General features: G+C 55.8%; 1 protein-coding gene across 1 annotated transcript; it reads right to left on the bottom strand.

Annotated features, from left to right (window-relative positions):
• Nucleotides 1–283: 283 nt before the first annotated feature.
• On the bottom strand, nucleotides 284–17,370 carry HSD11B2 (hydroxysteroid 11-beta dehydrogenase 2; the record flags this gene model as incomplete). Its single annotated transcript, XM_039721542.1, has 5 exons — nucleotides 284–1,157; nucleotides 1,628–1,765; nucleotides 2,330–2,515; nucleotides 2,785–2,997; nucleotides 17,271–17,370. Coding segments are annotated over 5 exons (999 nt in total), but the record flags the coding sequence as incomplete, so codon positions are not given.
• Between the last annotated feature and the right edge of the window lie 1,857 nt (nucleotides 17,371–19,227).

Below are 19,227 nucleotides of genomic sequence, written 5' to 3'. Positions count from 1 at the left end.
TCCCTGGTGCCTGGGGCTGTCCACGTGGGGCACTGTCACCGCTGCCATCCTTGCCCAGCCACAAAGTCAGAGTAAAGCAAAAAAAAAAAAAAAAAGCTTTTGGCATAGGGCTGGGGAGGAGCAGGGAGTGGGTACAAATCCCTCCTGGCAGGCTGAGCCTTTTTCTGGGAGTACCTGTGGCACCTGCTGCTGCATGCAAGGCTCCTGCCACAGTGCCAGCCGTGACCCAGCTTAGGTCTGCCCACATTGCAGCACTGCACTGTGGAAGGAGACAGCCAGAGCCTGCTGGAATATCAATAATGGATTTATTTAAAAAGTGACAATCACATAGTTCATCTCATGAAGAGCTCCGCAGCACTGGCAGCCTGGTCTCAGCCCCTGCACTCTTCAGGAGCATGTGGAGTGTGTAATAAGTGGCAGGGAGGCAGCGGCCACAGGGTCCCAGCCCTGACCCAGTCAAGAGGGGATGAAGACAAACAGCTCTGAGAGCAGTAAGGAAGTGGTGGGTAGCTGAGGAGGTACATCCCAGCCTGTAGTGCAGAGCTGCGGAGTCAGGCAGGGATGGGCCTCTTGGAGGGTACACCGTTAGAAAAAATACAAAACCAAGGTCTCTAGAAAATGTTGATTCTTGCACAATAGAAAATAGATCTACCTGATTTTGGAAAGAAATTTGGTTTTTAACGTCTAGTGCTGATTGTTCCCCCACGGTGCAGGAGGGCGGTGCCTTTGGCTTTGCACGCGCTCAGGGGCCGGTGTGCCTGGAAAGCCCGGGAGCAGGGCCTGCGCAGGCCGAGGTCAGGCCTTCTTCACATCCTTGTGGTGCTCTCGCCGCAGGGCTCGGGGCAGCTTGGGGTTGATGAAGAATCCTTTCAAGAACAAGTCTCGGACAAAATAGGGCAGGTAGCGGTGTATGAAATACATGATCCCAAGGCCCTGCCCTGGGTAGTAGCGCACGGCTGGGTTGGCAGCCAGAAGCCCCTCTGTGATGCTGTTCACCACCGCGCTGAGGTCCTCCACCGCCACCTTCATGAACTGGATGAACTGCTGGTTGATCTCCTCCACGTAGTCCTCGCCGTAGGCCTGCAGCAGCTCCTGGGGCAGACTGGACAACAGCTGCTGCTTCTGCAGGTTCCAGAAGGCAGGGTCACATGTCGTCCCTGCAAGGAAACAGTCCCCGTGAGCTGTGGGCCCCCCAACTCCAGCCCCTCTGCCATGGGTGCCAGCAGCCCCAGTCACCTTCCAGCCTCACAGGAAAGTCCAGCTGAGACCCTGGCAAAGATTGCCATGAGGGAAGTACAGTAGTAGCACCATAGTGGCTCTTGCTAGCCTGAGACTGGACCAGGGGTCTTGGACCCTGCCTGCAGTGGGGATGCCGCTATCATAAACCTGACTGAGCTGCTTTGACCAGTCCTAATGGCATGGGGGCTGCTGGCAGAACTTGATCCTGATGCTGTTTCCAGTCCAGCAGAGCCCACCAGCACAGGATAGCCACTGTCCCTGTGTGGCTGGAGATGCTCAGAAGCTGCATGCTTGCACCGTCAACTACCCATCCCCTTCCTCCATCTTCTGCCTCCCTGGGATACTTGTCCTTTGCCCACAGGCAGGGAGCAGGCACTGACCCTCTCACCTGTTTTGTAGTAGCCAGGCAGGATGAGGCTGACTTTGATGCCCCAGGGCTGGAGCTCGCTGCGGAAGGTGTCCATGACCAGGCTGAGGGCTGCCTTCGAGGCCCCGTAGGCTGCCAGGCAGGGGAAGGGCATGTCACCTGGCACAAGTGAAAGAAAGAGTGAGCCAGTGCTCCAGCAGGGACAGAGGGGACTGGGGGGAAAGGGCAGGGCTGTTGCAGGACTGTGTTCCTGGCTTAGGGTTTATTTTGCTGAGAAAACAACTGAAATCAGCTTCAAATTAATGTTTTAATAGGGGGAAAAATGTGGTGAGGGAAGAGGAAATTTTGCACTCTGTCCAGCTAAAATTTGGGATTGTCATCCCCAGTGATGGATTAGTGTTTTAATCAGCAAAAAAAAAAAAGGGCAGGGCAGAGGAAGTTGGTTTTCCCACCCTGGCTGGGGCTGTCATCCCCAATGGAGGCACATGGCAACTGGGCTTGGGTTGTGACCAGGCTGACTGTCCCCATCCCACATGTCTCCCCCATGTCTTGGTGGCTGCTATGGGGTTCAGAAATGCTACCAGCTCATCCTAGAGTTCTTGGTACCAGCTGGCTGAGAAAGTTGGAGCACCTGGGGGTTGGGAACTGCACCACACCACGGGGATACTCAGGCCATGCCTGGGCTGAGGGTGCCAGGGGTGCACACTGGAGGGAGCTGCTCACCTGCAGGGCTGCTCACGGTGACAATGCGGCCGCCGGCAGAGCGGAGCAGGGGCAGCAGCCCCTTGGTGAGCTCCAGGGAGCCAAAGAAGTTCACCTCCATGCAGGTGCGGAACTTGCCCAGCGGCGAGAGCTCGGCGTCGGCGATGGTGTCATTGAACCCAGCATTGTTCACCAGGCCCCAGAGTCCTGTGGGGATGGGGTGGGTGCTTGAAGAGGTGACCTGAATGGGGAAGCCCCACCCTGGGATTCCCAGCTGCTCCCCAGACTGGTGGGGATTCTGCAAGGGAATGGTGGGGTCCCCCAGGACAAGAAGAAAGCTTGACAAAGGCTGTTCCACAGGTGCCTGCAGGGACACAGCCCCCCGTGGAGACACATGGAGGTTTGCCACTGCCATATTGGCTGCGGTCCCAGGGAGTTTTGTGGGGTCCTGGGAGGTTGCCAAAGGCGGCTCCTACCTGTGCTGTTGGTGTGGGCCTGGATATGCTGCAGGACACGCTGGATGTCCTCCCTCTTGGTCAGGTCCATCTGCAGCAGCGTCAGCCTCGTCGAGCAGCTCTGGCGCAGCTCCTGGGCACCAGGACTCTGCAGGTCCAGCACGCTGGCAAACACCCGAAAGCCCATGATGTCCAAGTGCCTGGCTGTTGCCTGCCCAAAGCCCGAATCACATCCTGAAAGAGACGGGAAGAGCCTTGCAGTGGGCAGTGACAGCCACTGTCTGTCTCCAGTCCCCAAAGATCCCCTAGCTCTGCCTCTCTGTCACCAGGAACCAACCCCAGGAACCAAACATTCACCCCAGCATCAGCTTCCCCTGCCTGAGGACCACCTCGGTGCACCTGCTGTAGCTCCTGACTCACCAGGATGTGACCTTGCCCTGGGGCATTAGCAGGTCTCAGAGCTGCTGTTTTCTCTCTCATGCGGGAGGAAGAAAACACTCCCTTTATCTGCAACCCCATCGCCCCAGCACCTCCCTGATTTAAGGTGCAGGTAAACCTGCAGGCACCAGCAACACACCGAACAGCCCAGAGCCCTGCAGCGCTGCGGGGCCATCAACCCTCAAAATAGCCTCTAAAAGCTCCATCAAGCACCATTCATAGCTGGCAATAAGGCTCAGTGGGAGACTTTTGCCGAATGCTTTTCACCCAGAAAGTGGTCAAGAGGCAGAGGACCTCTTCACCTGGCTGAGGCATGAGAGGATTAAAAAGTGTGAGGAGAAAAAAAAATTCTGGTTTGCTCCTCCTACCCTGCATCCTTCAAGGGAGCATCCAAACGGGATGGACCACTGGGGAAAGTGCTGGTGCTCCATGCCCGGTCCCAGCCTCATTTCCTCGATCTCTGTTCAAACAGGGCACCACAGGTGACACTGTCACCTACAAAGCCACCGTCGGGGTGGCTGGAGGACAGCCCGGGCGGGAGCTGGCTGTTGCAGAGCAGTGACAAGGCCAATGGCCAGGGTGGAGCAGTCGGGATGCAAACAAACAGCAGCGGCAAGGTACAGGCTGTTCCCGGGGCCGATGGCAGCACTGATAGCTCGGGGAGTCTGTGCCACAAGCGCTGCCCAGCCACATTAACCATTAACAGGGGAGCGCTGCAGGGCCAGCCCCATGGCCCTGTACCCTCCTACCCTGCACCTTTGGGTGCTCCTGGGGACATCCTGAAATCGGACCCTGTGTGGCATCTGGAGCCACCCCAGGTGGACACAACAGTGGTCCTGGGGACTGTTATGTCATGAGATTCAGCACCCCTCTACCAGCCTTTGAGTGGGGGGCAGGCTGGGTGAGTGGACACAGGGACTGGCTGCCTCACTCTTCCATACCCCACAGGCTGGGATCAGGCACTTAGAGCTCTTGGGGTGCCAGCTAAGCATCAGTTCAGCATCTCTGTCCCAGTCCCCAGCTCAGTTTTACTCTATTGCTGCGTCAGAAACCTGTAATTAAACCTCTGGCCAGAGGCCAGAGTGATAACACAGCCCAGAGGTGCTCAGTTGGCAGGAAGGGGCTGCAAGGACCTCCTTTTCCCACACAACACCCAACACTCATCATGCCAGGTTGGCTCAGCATCACCCCAGCACTGTCCCTGGTATTGCCCAGGCATCACCCCCAAAAGCCTCATCTGCAGGGCATGCTGAAAGTGCTGCTGGCACCACACATCCACCTCTCCCCTCCCTAGGAACAGTGCATGCTGCCAGCAGACAAACAGATAAGGTGCATTTCACCTTTCCAAGCAGTGCAGGAGAAAACTGCAATAAAGATAACGTTTAAAAATAAAAGTGCTTGTGGCCACAGCCTCACCATGACGCAGCTGACAGGAGGGTTACCTGCACTGCTCCCATGCAAGAAAAACTTCCAGTCCAAACATGAAGCTTCCTATCACCACGTAACTCTCAAAACCCCGGGAAACATCCCAAAAAACTGAGAGCCAGGTTTGCTGGCTTCTTATGGGCAAGTCTGGCAAGGAGGGAGCAAACACAGCCACATGCTGTCCAAGTCAGGCAGGATTTGTTTTGCCTTAGAGGAGCAGGGCAGTCAGAGGGTTTGTTTCGGAAGTTCTAATTTATTCACACACATACCAAAAAAAAAAAACAACTCCTGGGAGGCTGGCGGGAGGCCCAAGGCCAGGAGGGTGAGGATGCTCTGGTGTTATTTAAGGTCTCTGCTGCTGCTCAGCTTCCCATCCGCTGTGCTCAGGCATGGCCAAGAGTGCAGGGAGGGACAATGAACCCCCTGGGCCCATAACACGTGGCCCCAAAGTATGGCAGCTTTCCCAGGGCTATGTTCACTCCCCATGGCCACCAGCACATGAGCTGCTGGCCACGCTGGAGCTGGCACAGGAGCCCTTGCCGCTGGCCCGGCCCCGCCGGGAGCGCTGGAGCCGTCCAGTCTGTGCAGCTCCAGCAAGGCTGGCGCTGGGCTCGCTGCCCTCCCAGGATGCTGCATCACGAGGAGATGCCGGCGCCAGTTTCCCCCGCCCCAGCTCCCAGCTTGCCAACTGGTTTCACAGTCGTGCTGCAGGGAGGGACGTGGTCAGATCAAGCACAGGAGCCCAGCATTGGGAGCGCAGCAGAGGAGAGCAGGTACCCTGAAGCCCCTGCATCGCATCCCCACGGACCCTGGGCCAGCAGACAGAGGCTTTTGCTGCAGCAGGAGCAGAGAAAAACCTGAGTCCAGGTTGCAAAATCCAGCAACCCTCCACAGGCTCAGCAAGCCAGGACAAACTCCTGCACCAGGGGACGGACGGACGTTTTCCAGAGCAGCGGGTCAGCAGCAATTCCTGAGGACTCTGCGGAAGCTCCAGCCACTTCAGCGGCTACCCAAAGAGTGAGAGATGCAAGCCTCCAAGAGAATTTTGGCATGACAAGCCCCAATTTTACTTATCTGGAGCAAGCAAAAAGGTTTGGCCTCCAGCATCATCATAAGGGGTGCCCTGCCACCAGCTCAGGGAAGGCAAAGAGGACTGACACCACAGCATCCTGCATCCATTGTCCAGAGCTGCTCTTCACCAGTGACAGCAGAGCCACCGCCGGGGCTGAGCTGTGCCAGCTGGGCAGCTCCCAGCCAGCCTGCTCCGCTCGTGCCTCCTCGCTGCCAGGAGCCGGCTGAAGCTGCACTCCCGCTTTGGTGTGGACTCATTTCTTTCAGGTGAGTCAGGCATGGCACGCTCTGACATTTTGCTGTCTCAGGTATTCATCCTGCTCTCCTGCACCAGCACCAAGGCCACCACACACAGACATGCTCAAAATTAGTGCTACAGTTTTCTGATTGGAGCAGAGAGGGTCAATAACACGGCTGCAGCCCCGGAGCTGCTGAACCACAACCTCGTGCCTGCCCCTGCCCCCACTGCTGGCACAGGACATGATGGAGGGCTGGCAGCACAGGTCTGCGGTGCTCACCCCAACACGACCTAGGAGTGACTTCCCTTCTCAGGCTGAGAGTCCCTATCCATGAGCCATGAGCTGTGCAGTCTCATTCTGGAGCTGTGGAACGCAAGCTGGGCATCTTAAGCCCTGAAGCCAACCTTCTTCATTTCCATGCCATGAGCTGTGTACATCCTCATCCCCATCCCTCAGCCATAAACCGAGCCTCATCTCTGAACCAGAAGTTGGGCATCCTTATGACCTCTGCATCCTCATCCCTGAACCGTGCACAGCAGGTGAGGACCAACAGAAACCTAAGCAGTGAGAAGCACAACTTCACTGAAGAATTCCCATGTGCCTGCAAAACTGCCCAGAGCCTGGTGGGTACAGTGGCAGCTCCCTGGATCTGGTACCTCCACAGCCACCCCAGCTGAGGACCCTGGTGTGGAAGCTGAAGAGGAGTTGCCCCAGGGCTGAGCATTCTTGTGATGGACCAGCTCCCCATGGTCACCCTAGCAGCATGGTCAGTCTGCAGCCCCAGGGGCTGCACCCCAGGCACCTGGCAACGAGGCAGCTGGAGGTACCCTTGAGGATGCTCCATCTTCCACCAACTGGGAGCTTGCCAGCTGAGTTGGGCACTGAGAAGAGCATCACCCCCTCCACCCCCATCAGCTCTGCAGGCCCTTGCCTGGGTGCCCCCTGCTGCTCCTCAAATCCCAGGACATCAATCCCACCTCCCCTAAGAGCTTTAGGGCTGTATGTCCTACCACCCTGTCCAAGAGGCCTCACCATGATGGAGCTGTCACCAGGTTCAAGGACACCATCAGTGGGGAGGAGCTGGGGCACCAAGGCCGAATGGATCAACATGCTGAGCCACTTGTTTCCATAGGCTCAAGCTCAAACCCTGCCTGGGATGCCAAGCTAAATGTGGCCTTCTGGCTCTGACAGGATTCCCTGCCATCATGGGTCCAGCTTCTCCAGGCATGGTATGGGATTTAGCTGGGCAGCACTGAGGGAGGCTCAGCTAGGTGCCAGAGCAGGCACTGATCCTAACTCAGCTGTTCATCTCAGCTCCATCCTGGGAGTGTGGGCACCTCATGGATGCAGAAGCACAGGACAAGGTGGCACCAGCTGGGGATGGTGCCATCAGAGGGGATGGCAGTCCCCCAGAGGAACTCAAGGGGGTCCTTGCACAGTGCAGGTCCAGGCAGGATAAAATGCCCAGCAAAATCCTGTGTGGGCAGGACAAGGCCCAGTGGCCAACACCTTCCGGATGCCGCACACATTTGGAGCAAGGAGTGATAAAAGGGTGATGTCAGCCCTGGGCAAAAGGGAACAAATTCTTGGCAGGGCACAGGAGAGGGAGGGGAAGGCAGGAGCACCTGTCCCCACAGCAGCTGCCCACACCACAGCCATGCACAGCCCTGTCCTCCCCAGCCAGGCATCAGTCACCCTCTGCCCACACCCAAGGTACTTCTGTGGGAGTGGAGCTGGGAAGGGGCACCCACAGCCCCCAACCCATCCAGTGGCATCACTGTCCACAGGAAACAGCACCCCAGCCACTGGCTTGCTTGGCATGCCATGTCCCCATTCCCTTTGGGAGCAGCCCTCATGCCCAAGCACAGGCAGACAGGGTGGCAGCAGGTGATGCTACTGCTGGTCCTTAGCACTGGGGTTCAGGAAGCCACAAGCCTAATTAAATTAAATTAAAGCCAGAAGATACCTTTAGGGATGACCCAAATCCCAACCCCAAATCCCTAGTGAGTGGATAATGCAGGAGCCCCCCACCCAAGCAGCCTGGGTGTGCATCCCTGCAAAGCCTCAGCCTCCTTCCTGAGCAGGACCTGAGCCAAGGGGGGCACACACTGCCTCTGCTCCCCTAGGACCATCCCCCTGCATGACACAGTCAGCACAGGCAGCTGGAGGGAGATTGCTGATGGCTCCCACAGCCCAGGACAGACACATCCCTCCATGGTCCTATGGGGCAGAGCAGGGGTCAGACAAACCCTCAGCCCCACAGGGAGACTCATGACAGAAGGCAGAGCTCAGAATGCCCATGGCAGGGGGTACATGGGTGCCATAGTGTGCTGGGGACAGTAGCCAGATGGTTTGAATTACAGTGGATTAGCCAAGTGTTCCTGGGGCCTCACAGTCATCACCTCCACCCGGGAAGTTATCTCCCACTTAGCAAAGAGAAGGGGGGAAATCTGATTTTCTGCCTAGACAACCAACACAACCAGACAGAAATTATGAGGAGCCCCCAGGCCAGTGTGAATGCACCCACAGCTTCTGGATTAAAGGCTATTTCTCAGGAGCTTTACTGGTGCATCTGTATTGGGGACTAATTGCACAAAAGCAGCTGGGTAATAAAAAAGGTGTCAGAGTCCACAGCCCTCCCCATCACTGTCACTAAAAGCCATCCAGACGCCTTATCCCCCACCAAAGCTGTGAGCAGCAGATGCTGCTTGCCACCAGTGGGGCTAATAAACACAGCAGCTTGTTTGTGCCCTGGGACAGCAGGGCAGGAATGAGCCCAGCCACCCCCTGCAAAGCAAAGCCAGTGCCTGGTGGGATGCTCAAAGAGGCTGGGGCCCAGGAATTAACCCAGCCCTGGCATGGCAGCGATGCTGCTGCGGTGAGCAGTGACCCTGGGCTCACAGGCTGACAGGGTGGGGGGAGGAAGTGCCACCTCCAGCCTCGCTGTGAACTTCGCAGAAAGAGCACAGGAATTTCCTAGAAGCAGCCGCTCACCGCACGCCGGGGCTGGATGGCACCTTCCGGCAGCTGCTGTCTCCACCGAGGGGAGATCCTCTCCCCAAAAGGAGCAGTGAGACTCTCACAGTCAATAATTTGATCGTGCAGCAGGCAGGGACACACGAGAGAAGTCAGCAGCACAGACATCACCTGGCACAGGCTGTACATGAGAGCTAATCCGGGATGGATGGCTGTCCCTCCAAGAGGAAGTTGTCAAGAGCTGTGGTGATAGCCAGGTTAATAATCACCTTCAAAGGGAACATGGTGAACTGGGAACATGGAGCTGACAAGCCTCAAAGGCCATCCATCAGGAAGAGCTGTTGCTGGGAAGGACACCCATGGCCCAGAGACAACTCAACCAGACCACTCAAGATCAAGTGCCACTCAAGAGCAGTGCCAATGGCAATCTGGCACTGGTAACACATCCACCTGGGCTCCTGGAGAGGGAGAGCTGGGTAGGAACCAGGCTGAGAAGCCAGAAAGCTCCACCAGCGGTGTCTGGAATGTCCGAAGATGCTCCTGGGGAATAAGGTGGTGGCAATAAAGCCATAGCTGGGGCACCTGCTGGTGGGCCAGCTCTAGTCTGCAAAAGGGCTCTCCAGGGACTCCCAGCAGGCTGGAGAACCAGCAGCTGAGCCCCACATCCATCCCTCCTGTGTGCTATACAAGCAAAGAGAGGCAGCAGGTCATGCCTAAGGTCTGCTACAGGCAGGGCTAATCCATCCACAGGCAGCTGAAGGGAAGAACAGCTCTTCTACATGGACCACCACGAGCCATCACCACCCAGGGACGTCTCAGGGAAGGTGTTTCTAGCCAGGACAGCAAAGCACCACAGCCATGGCATGACCAGGAGAATCTCTAACCATGTGGTAGGACAGGCCAACCATGGGAGAGCTCTGAAGTGCCACCCAGACAGCACTGTGGGCAAGTCACAAATGATGCCAGCAGAGACAAAGCCATGCTGGGGCAGTGCTGACTAAAGCAACAGGTCAGAGCAAGTCCAGGAGATCATCATGTTAAGCATCTCAGAGTTGCAGCACCCCAATAAGGCTATGGCAGTTTCAATAGAGCACTGCTAGTTTAGGGGTATTTTGCTGATGAGATATTTCTTTGCTTATAAAGTGCCATCTCATCACTCTCCTTGACACAAGAGTGAACTCCCACCTCGTGCCACAATCCCAAGCAAGCAGAAGTGGTGCAAGCCCTGCCCATTCCCACATCATGATAGTCTCTACAGCTGCACCAACTATTTTCTTTTGCAGCTTCCAGATCCATGTGAAGCGGGGGACTTTTTTTTTTTTTTTTTAGAAACAGAGCAAAACACTTGAGCAAACACCAACTGAGCTTCTGCCAAGACAGCTTTTGAAATACACTGAGCTGTTTAAGCCCCCGGGCTCAGAGCTGTGTCTCATGACGACCTCAACCCACCTGCCCTTTCCATACACAGTTCAAGTTGTCCCCTCCTTACTCTTCACCTGCAGCTCTCACCAGATCTTCAGAGTAAGAGTTTGAGTATGATAAGGCTATTTTGGTGCATTTTCCCCAAAATACATGAAGGTAGCCCTCCAGGCTGATGTGCTTGGACATAGTTGGGCTGACCCAGGCAATGCCAGGGCAGCATCCACACGTCTCCTTCAGCTTAGACAGAGCCCAGCACAACAGCTGAAAGAGGGGGACAGAATTCATCCTGGGATAGCTGCACACCCCAGGTTGGAGATTGTCCCCACCTGGTAACCAGGACCTGAGAGAGGAACAAACATTGGTCACAGTGGGTAACTCATAACACGATGAGGCCCTCGTAACCCAGAGAAGCTGCAGCTGCCCCATCCCTGGAAGTGTTTAAGGCCAGGTGGGATGTGGTTTGGAGCAACCTGGTCTAGTAGAAGGTGTCCCTGCCCATGGCAAGGGGGTTGGAACAAGATGGTCTTTAAAGCCTCTTCCAACCCAAACATTCAGAGCTTCTGTGATTCTCAGAGCTGCCACAGAAGACATCAGGGCAGGTACCTGAGCTTTCCAGCCCATCCCTTCTCTCTGTTCCCAGCCTGCCTGGGAGTCACTCGCCATCTGGCTCCACAGGGTCAACCACCCAACAAGAGGAAGCGCTGCCGCAAAGCCTGTAAAGCCAAAAACTGCTTTTCAAGATTACAGCCTTAGAGCCAGCAAATCCCAGGACAGCGCCATGTGTGACAGGGAAGCCAGCTCCCGAGGGAGAACTGATAAAGCTCAGGGGCTGGCAGCTCTCCAGGGGAGAAGGAAGCAGAAGTGATACGTTGCACATACAAGCTGAGACAGAAGAATGGGAGATGGTGGATATGCCGCAGCCACTGAGGGGAGCAGGGAAGGAGGTAACAGGGACATGCTGGGGAGGTTAAAAATAAAAGGTCCTAAACTATACCTGTAGCAACATACTGACAGCATGAGGGCAGTTTGTCCACCTTATCATAGAAAATTTGAGCATTTTTCACCTTAATATAGAACAGTTAGGCTGGAAGGGACCTTATAGGGTCATCCAGTACCAGCAGCCCTGCTGTGGCCAGGGACACCTTCCACTAGCCCACATTCATGGTGGATATACTGCAGCCACTGAGGGAGCAGGGAAGGAGGTAACAGGCACATGCTGGGGAGGTTAAAAATAAAAGGTCCTAAACTATACCTGTAGCAACATACTGACAGCATGAGGGCAGTTTGTCCACCTTATCATAGAAAATTTGAGCATTTTTCACCTTAATATAGAACAGTTAGGCTGGAAGGGACCTTATAGGGTCATCCAGTACCAGCAGCCCTGCTGTGGCCAGGGACACCTTCCACTAGCCCACATTGCTCCAAGCCCCATCCCACCTGGCCTTGGAGGCTCCACAGCAGTACCTCAGGTCTGAGATGACAGGAGGGACATCAGGAGGTGAAGAGGTACCAGAAGCCCTGCAGCCTTTCCTTCTTGGAAAAAAAAAGGCCCCTCCAGCTGCAGTTTTAGGCTAGCACTGAAAGAAGACCATGAGGAGAAGGCAAAGATTTGGTGGAAACACCTTGAGGAGCCCCCTCAAACAAAACCCTGGCTGGGCAAGCCCACCAACCCTGTGCTGTGCTCCCAGCAGTAAAAGCAGCAACCGGCTCTTCTGTAACCAGATCCTGGCTTGAGGGGAGCTAGACTCAACAGTGGGTAACCCAATCCCAGACCTCATTAAAAATGTGCTGCTCATTGGACTAGAGGGCAGCAACTGCCTACACTTCTCTCCTTCCGAAAGCATCCGTTCCCATCTGACAATCTCATTTCGGCAGGGAAGTCTTTGCTTTGTTGCTCTCATGTCCCCGCATAACCCCGAGGTTAATCAAGCCAGCTTGGGTTTCTCTACCAACTCCAGTCTCCCACAGTATGAAACCTCAATGTGTTTTTCCTCCTAATTAGCTGTGCTCATCATTTTTGGTTAACGGTGCTAAAAACTCCCACCTCAACAGGTCTGTGTCATTAGTAGGCTTCAAAAGTGCTTATTTTATAGATAAGTGAGAAAAAGCCGAGCATATCTATCCACATGCCTGCGGTGAGCAGGGGTAGGTATCTATTTCTGAAGAAACCTTACGTGGGAAAGAAGAATCCTAAATCCATGGAGGGCTGCTGACAAAGCGGGGGGAGAGCTTCAGCCCTGCAGATAGAGGCAGAAAAAACAGCTTTCCTCCTCTGTTCCCAAAAGCCAGCAGCAAACCCTGTAACTAGAGTTAAATGTTGCATTTTTTTAAGTTCAAGTATACCAGGAATTGCTTGTATACCAGGGCTGGAGTTTGGGTGTTTGATTTTGGTCCTGTCCCACCCCTCAGCTTGGAGGCAGCAGCTGCCTCTGCTGTTAATTTTTAATAGATTCTGGAAAAATCAGAGCAATTTCAAGGAATGAGCAGATTTTCAGCTTTCACTTATAGAATCACAGAATGGTTTGGTTTGGCAGGGACCTGAAAGATCACCTAGTTCCAACCCCCTGCACTTAGGCTGGGGAAAGATCCCAGGTACCTCTGAGCTGGGTCACTGGCTCCAGAAGCAGAGTGAAAGTCACCTGCGGAGAGCTGCAGCACCTTTGCACAAAGCATTTCTCACAGCAAGGCTGCTGGCAGGCTCAGCACCAAGCACAGGCTGTGAGCGTGCTGTGCAGGTGCTCCAGCCACGCCGTGGTGCAGAGGTGCCAATCCCAGAGCCAGCCCTGAATCCTTGACCCTGGCATTTCTCAGTCACTTTGTTTAGCTGGAAAATAGATCTGAGACAACATCAAAGTCCAGACGGGAGCAACACTGCTTTTTTTACCACAGAAAGTGATTTACCTTCATGGCAGAAAGCAAGAGTCCCAACATCTGGATTGAATCACTCAGTCCTGCTGCAGCCAGCAGATGCTTCAACATCTGTGGAGTCCATGGGAAACACTGAAGCACTGCAAGTTGCAAAGCCTCTGTTAACCTTGAACATGATGTGAAGCTCTGACCCATTTCAGATTGTTAATGGGGCATGCAATTGTAACAAGAAGGCTTCACCAGGAAAATCACACTTTCCCTGCAGCCAGGAAGGAGAAGAGAGGAGGACAGGGCAGGTTTGGGTCTGGGCAGCCTGACCAACAACCAATTTTGCTCACAGAGATTATTTGTTGGAAGACAGACCAATCTGCAGGTGCTCCTAGCTTCCTTCACAGGCTGCACCAAGGAAGAGCAAGGATACAGGAGACCCAGACTGCTTCTCTCAGGCAGCCATCCTGATATTTGGAGAGTTAATTCAGATACTACCATTATAGACAGAATAACAAGTCACTATTTTCAACTTTCCATCCAAGCTGAAGCGTATGAACCAGTATCTTGTAACACAACTCCTGTCCTTCCTCTGCTCTGGCAAAGCCCTGCAGGCAGGCAGACTCTATGGGCTGCTTTGCATTTGGTGCTTTTCAAGGATCTGCAGTAAACTGGGCAGTTGGCTACTATCCAAAGAACCACCCCACACAGTCACACATGGCAACAGCAAGAGGCTTCTCCAGCTGCTCAGTGGAGCCCTGGGATGCTCCTGGCCATCCCTCCACCACCTCCAGGCACCCAGTTGATTTGGATGGTTTCAGTAGACTCACTGAATTCCACAGGCATCTGCTAAGACCACAGGAACCCAAGGATGTTGTAGGTTCATGTCTAAACTGACCCAACCAAAACCCAACCTTGCACAAAGCACTGCCAGGCTGACTCTGGAGAGGCCAAGAAATGGCAGCTCATCACCTCCCTCCAAGCCTGCTCTTGCAGACCACCAGCCCTGCCCATGCTGCAGAGGCTGGACTGCTTTTTGTACCAATTCCCAGTGGGAAGGAGTATGGGATATAATACTCCTCTTTGTTCACACAGCTCTGAGGAGTCCAGTGGCCCTAAGAACACCCAGCAGTGCCATTTCACATTTGGGAAGGGGGATGCACACACAAACCAGCTGTCTGGGGTTCGAGCAAGCAGCTCTCAGTGAGCCACTGCCACCACTGGCCCACAGGTGCCAGTGAGCAGCACCAGCACCCTGGAGTGCCCTGTCACACACTGGTGAGGGATGCCAGGCATTGGCTGCCTTGCAGCTTCCCCGTGCTGGATCAGGCTCCATTCAGGCAGCTGCCCCTACCAACCCTGCCCACACTGCAGGTATGCTTGGGTCCTTGTGGTTTGCCAAGTTTGGCTAAAGCCTGTGCCAGGTGTGAGCTCATCTTTAAGGCAAGGGCAGGCTCAGGACAGCAAACCAAGGGAGGCATGGAGAGAGCTGCTGTCTCCCTCCCAGCCGTGGCCTAGCAGCTGCTCTCTGCTCCCCTCCTCATCCCCACCAGCCTCCTGGGGCTGACCTCTCCCAGCCCCTGGCTGCAAAGGAGGGCATTCTCCTCCTCCCTGAAAACAGCTGTTACATCCCCAAGGAATACAGGATTAACACTTTCCTCACCCTCTGCTCCCAGCCAGGCTGCATCCACCGGAGCCGTGCTCCTGGAGAAGCTGGACCATTGGGATGCAGAACAAAAGACCCAAGGTCAGAGCCCCAGACAAACACAGCACTGCAGGGACTTGTGACCACTTACTTTGCTAGCCCATGAGGGGATGCCTCATGGGAAAGCACAGCATCCCTTGCTCCCCTCTAGCAGCAGGTGGCTGCCCAACCCTGCTCCAGCCAAACCCCAGTCCCATGTGCAACAGCCAAAATGCAAACCTGCAGCAGATGGGAAACGCCACAACTTTCCAGCCCCTGCTGCTACCACAGGGTCAGCAGCTTTGCTCTGCAGCAGCTCTACAGCTGCTCTGCTATTTTCCCACTGGGCTGCACAGTTAGTTTTCCTTCAATCCCTGCCATAACTAAGTTTTATTTAGCCAGTGATGTCTGAACAGCGCTGGAGCATCACACGGGGCTGGAGCATCACATGCAGAGCTCAACTCCCTTCCCAGGGAGAGTGGGCAGCTGGAAGAGCTGAAACTCATCACCTGGGAGATAGAGCAGCACTGCAGCCACCTTAACTTGCCCCAGATAAGCATCACTGAACCTACTGCAGGATTAAGACAGCAGCCAAGATGTGTATACAAGGAAATGATGCCCAAAGATTTTCAGGCTGAAACCTGCACTGCTCCATCAGGAGGGGACTTTGTACCATTTCTCAGCTGATCTGCAAGGTCCAGCACAACACACAGCATGGCAGAAGTTCTGTCCCTGACCTCACACACCTTCAGTGAGGCCAGCATTGCCAGCCATCTATGCTCATGCTGCTCTCTCTGCCAGGCTTTGCTTCCCATTGGCAAGAGGAGGAAGGTCAGGCTGCCTTTCTCCCTGAGCTGATCCTTCCCGGCTGCTCCCACAGGAGACACAAGCAGCTACTCAATATCTAGTTCCCTGGAATTAATCCATAAAAGAATCAGGCTAATTACTATGCAAATACTCAAGTGAGGGATGCCATCCCCAGCAAAACAGCCCTCACATCTGCCCCTTGGCAGGCACTTGCCAGAGCAGCAGCACGGAAACGCCAACCCCGCACCGCGGGTTGCGCCTCGAACCTGTAAAACCACAAAGTATTTACAGCCAAGAGCAAACACATCAGAGCTGCAGAGGTGCCACCTCAATGCACTGGGGCAAGAACACCTTGTTCCAGTCACTGACTCACTAATGATACAGGCAATGCCAGGGAGCCAGGGCTGCCAGAGCTGGTGTGCCACAGGGCACCTGTGAGCGCATGGCTGTCAGACATCCTCCACAGGCAGCCCTGCCCTGCTGCAGCTTTGACCTTCACTCAGTTGAATCATTCATTCATCCACTGCCTTGCTGCTCTGATCTTCCTCCTCCAGAGAGGATTCCCTGCACTTCCTACTGCTGCCACAGAGCCCTTCAAGCTGGACAGGGGACCCAGGACTTGCCTTAATTTTCAAGGAAACACGCAAACTGCCTTCTCCAGCTTCAGCACCTCCAAGCCCAGGCATCCCCACCAGGATGCAGGCTCCTGTCCTTGGGAGCACTGCCAAGGTCATGCCCACAAGTTTCCCTCCCCTCTGCATCCATGTGGAGCCAGTGGCACCTTCCAGGCACACCTGGAGCAAAAACCACCCCAGCTCCAGCACTTCCTCCTCATCTCTCTACTACCATTGCCTCACAGCAATGCACTGCTGAGCCTGGCTCTCATCCTGCAGTTCCACTGCCAGGAGGAAGGAGTGAGAAACCATGTATACACCAAGATAGCCTAAAGAGCTTCAGCCAGCAAGCCAGAGCTGTGCAAAACTTGGGAGCATAGCACATCCTCTGAGGAGCTCAGGACCACAGAGGAGCTTTGGACCAGGCAGCCCAAAGAGAGGCAGGCAGCAGCTGGGCAGCATTTCCCAAGGATACCCACACAGTGAGTACCTTGTCACCAGCAGCACCCTGGATGGAGCTCTGGATGAAGCAGTGATGCTCAGCACTAGGTAGCCAGCCCTGTTAAAGCCTCTAGAGATACTATGAGACCCTTTCCAAGAACAAGTACAACTCCAGAGGGGAGGAAGGGAAGGGGAGAAGAGGAGAGGGAAGCCCTTGGCCAGCCGACAGGCTCCAAAGCCAGCTCTGTCCCATCTAATCTCAGGGCTTCCAGAGGAAGCAGCTCTAGGCATCATGCTGCAACTAGTGGTCAACACTCGAGGGGCCATTGCAACTCCCTGCTTCGCGGGGCAGATACAGCCTGGCCGGCTCTGCTTGGACGTGGAAGAGGATGAGGGATGCGCTGGCAGCGGTGGTTGGTCCCCAGCGGGACCCCACAGTCAGCAGCGTCCTGGTGCCTGCGGGACGCCCCACTCCGCTCCCCGCCGAGCCCAGGCGGTGCCGTCGGGGCGTCGAGGCCGTGTCCCCGCACTCACCTGTGACAAGGACGGCTCTGCCCGCCACCGGCAGCAGCCCGCGGGGCGCCGCCCGCCACCCGGCGGGGGAGCGGGGCGGGGCGGGACCGGCCGCCGCCAATGGGAGACGGGCGGGACGGAGCGCCGGGCACCGGGACCGCGGGCACCGGCACCGGCACCGGCGGCCCGGGAGGGGGGGAGGCGGAGCAGCTTGGTACCCACGGCTCGGCTCGGCTCGGCTCGGCTCGGCGTGGCTTGGCGCGGCACGGCTCGGGACATCGTGCTGCCTGGGTAGGCACGGCTCGGCTCGGTTCGGCACGGTTTGGCTTGGCTCAGTCCTGCTCAGGATATTCTGCTGCCTAGGTAGGTGCGTTCAGTGTCGCTTAGTCCGGCACGGCTCAGCTCAGCTCAGCTAGGGCTATGATGCCACCCAAGTCGATTCAGTTCAGCACAGCTTGGGGCGTTTTGCCAGCTCAGTAGAGATGGCTCATCTCGGGTCAGCACAGCTCAGCTCAGCTCAGCCCTGCTCAGGATATTTTGCCACCTAAATAGGCACAATTCAGCTTGGTCCAGCTTGGCACAGCTCAGCTCAGGACACCATGCCACCTCAATATGCACAGCTCAGCACAGACCAGGACATGATGATGTGCCAGATTGTCACAGTGCAGCTTGGCTTGGTTTGGCTTGGCTTGGCCCGGCTGAGCTCAAGACATTGTGCCCCCTCAGTAGGCACAGTTCAGCTCAGCTTGGCATGGCTCAGTCTTGCCTGGGACATGATGCCACCCATTTAAGGCACAACTCAGCTTGGCACAGCTTGGCTTGGCCCAGCTCAGCACAGCTGAGCCCTGCTCTGTACATTGTGGCACCTCAGTAGGCATGGTTCAGCTCGGCATAGCTTGGTTCGACTCAACTCAGAACATTTTGCCACCTAAATAGGTGCAATTCATCTCAGCTCAGCTGTCTCGGTTCAGCACAGCTCAGGACAGTCAGGACACTCAGGTGGACTCAGCTCAGTTTGGCCTGGCTTAGCACAGCTTGGGATGTCATGCCATGTACAGGATGGCTCAGCTCATCTTGGCACAACTCAGGACAAGCAGGCACAGCTCAGCTTGACACACTTTGGCTCGGCTTGGCTCAGCACATCTTGAGACATCATGCTACCTAAATAGGCACGGCTTAACTCAGCAGAGCTTGGCATGGCTCAGCATGACTCAGCTCAGCACGGCTTAGGACATCATGCTGCCTAGGTAGGCACAGTTCAGCTTGGCTCAGCTCAGCTTGACACAGCTCAGCTCACCTCAGCCCAGCATGGTTCAACTCGGTTCAGTATGGCTTGGTTATGTGGCACCTACAGCACAGCTCAGCTCAGCTTGGTTTGGCACAGCTCGGCACGTCATGCCACCTAGGTAAGCACAGTTCAGCTCAGCTTGGCTTGGTTTGGCCTGGCACAGCTTGGCTCAGTGCCTGTCCAGGCAGAGCTTCCTGGCAGGAAGTGGCATTGCATCCAGGGTGGCTTGGCAGGAGGGCGGCTGCCCCAGCCAGAACCAGTGCCACCAGCACCCACGCCCCACAGGGACAGGGGGAACAGGGGCCATGGCCACCGTCAGGGCCACCCCCAGCTGGGTCTCCCTGCCCAGGGGTGCCCTTGGGCCCTGCTGGGGAGCACTATGGGAGCAGTGGTGCCTTGGCCAGCCATGCTCAGGTGTGAATCTCGCCCAGCTGCTCACTGTGACTTGGGGACAATGACTCCAGGGGGATCCCAAACCATTTCTCAGCACCCAGAGCAGGCAGCACTCTGCCGCTCACCTACCTGGTGTTATTCTGGGGCTGCAGCAGGGTGAGCCATGCTGGGAGGTCAGGTCCTGCCTTGCCCCAGCGAAGCCTGGGGAAGCCCTGCTATGCACTGCTGGGTGCCAGGTCCGTGCCACCTCCAGCATCTGCTGGCAGGAGCTCCCTGCACCACCTGGCTGGGGGACAA

The sequence above is a fragment of the Passer montanus genome, unplaced genomic scaffold, assembly GCF_014805655.1.
Source record: "Passer montanus isolate IOZ18808 unplaced genomic scaffold, ASM1480565v1 scaffold45, whole genome shotgun sequence".
NCBI classification, from domain to species: Eukaryota; Metazoa; Chordata; class Aves; order Passeriformes; family Passeridae; genus Passer; species Passer montanus.
This window is presented reverse-complemented; position numbering and strand designations above follow the sequence as displayed.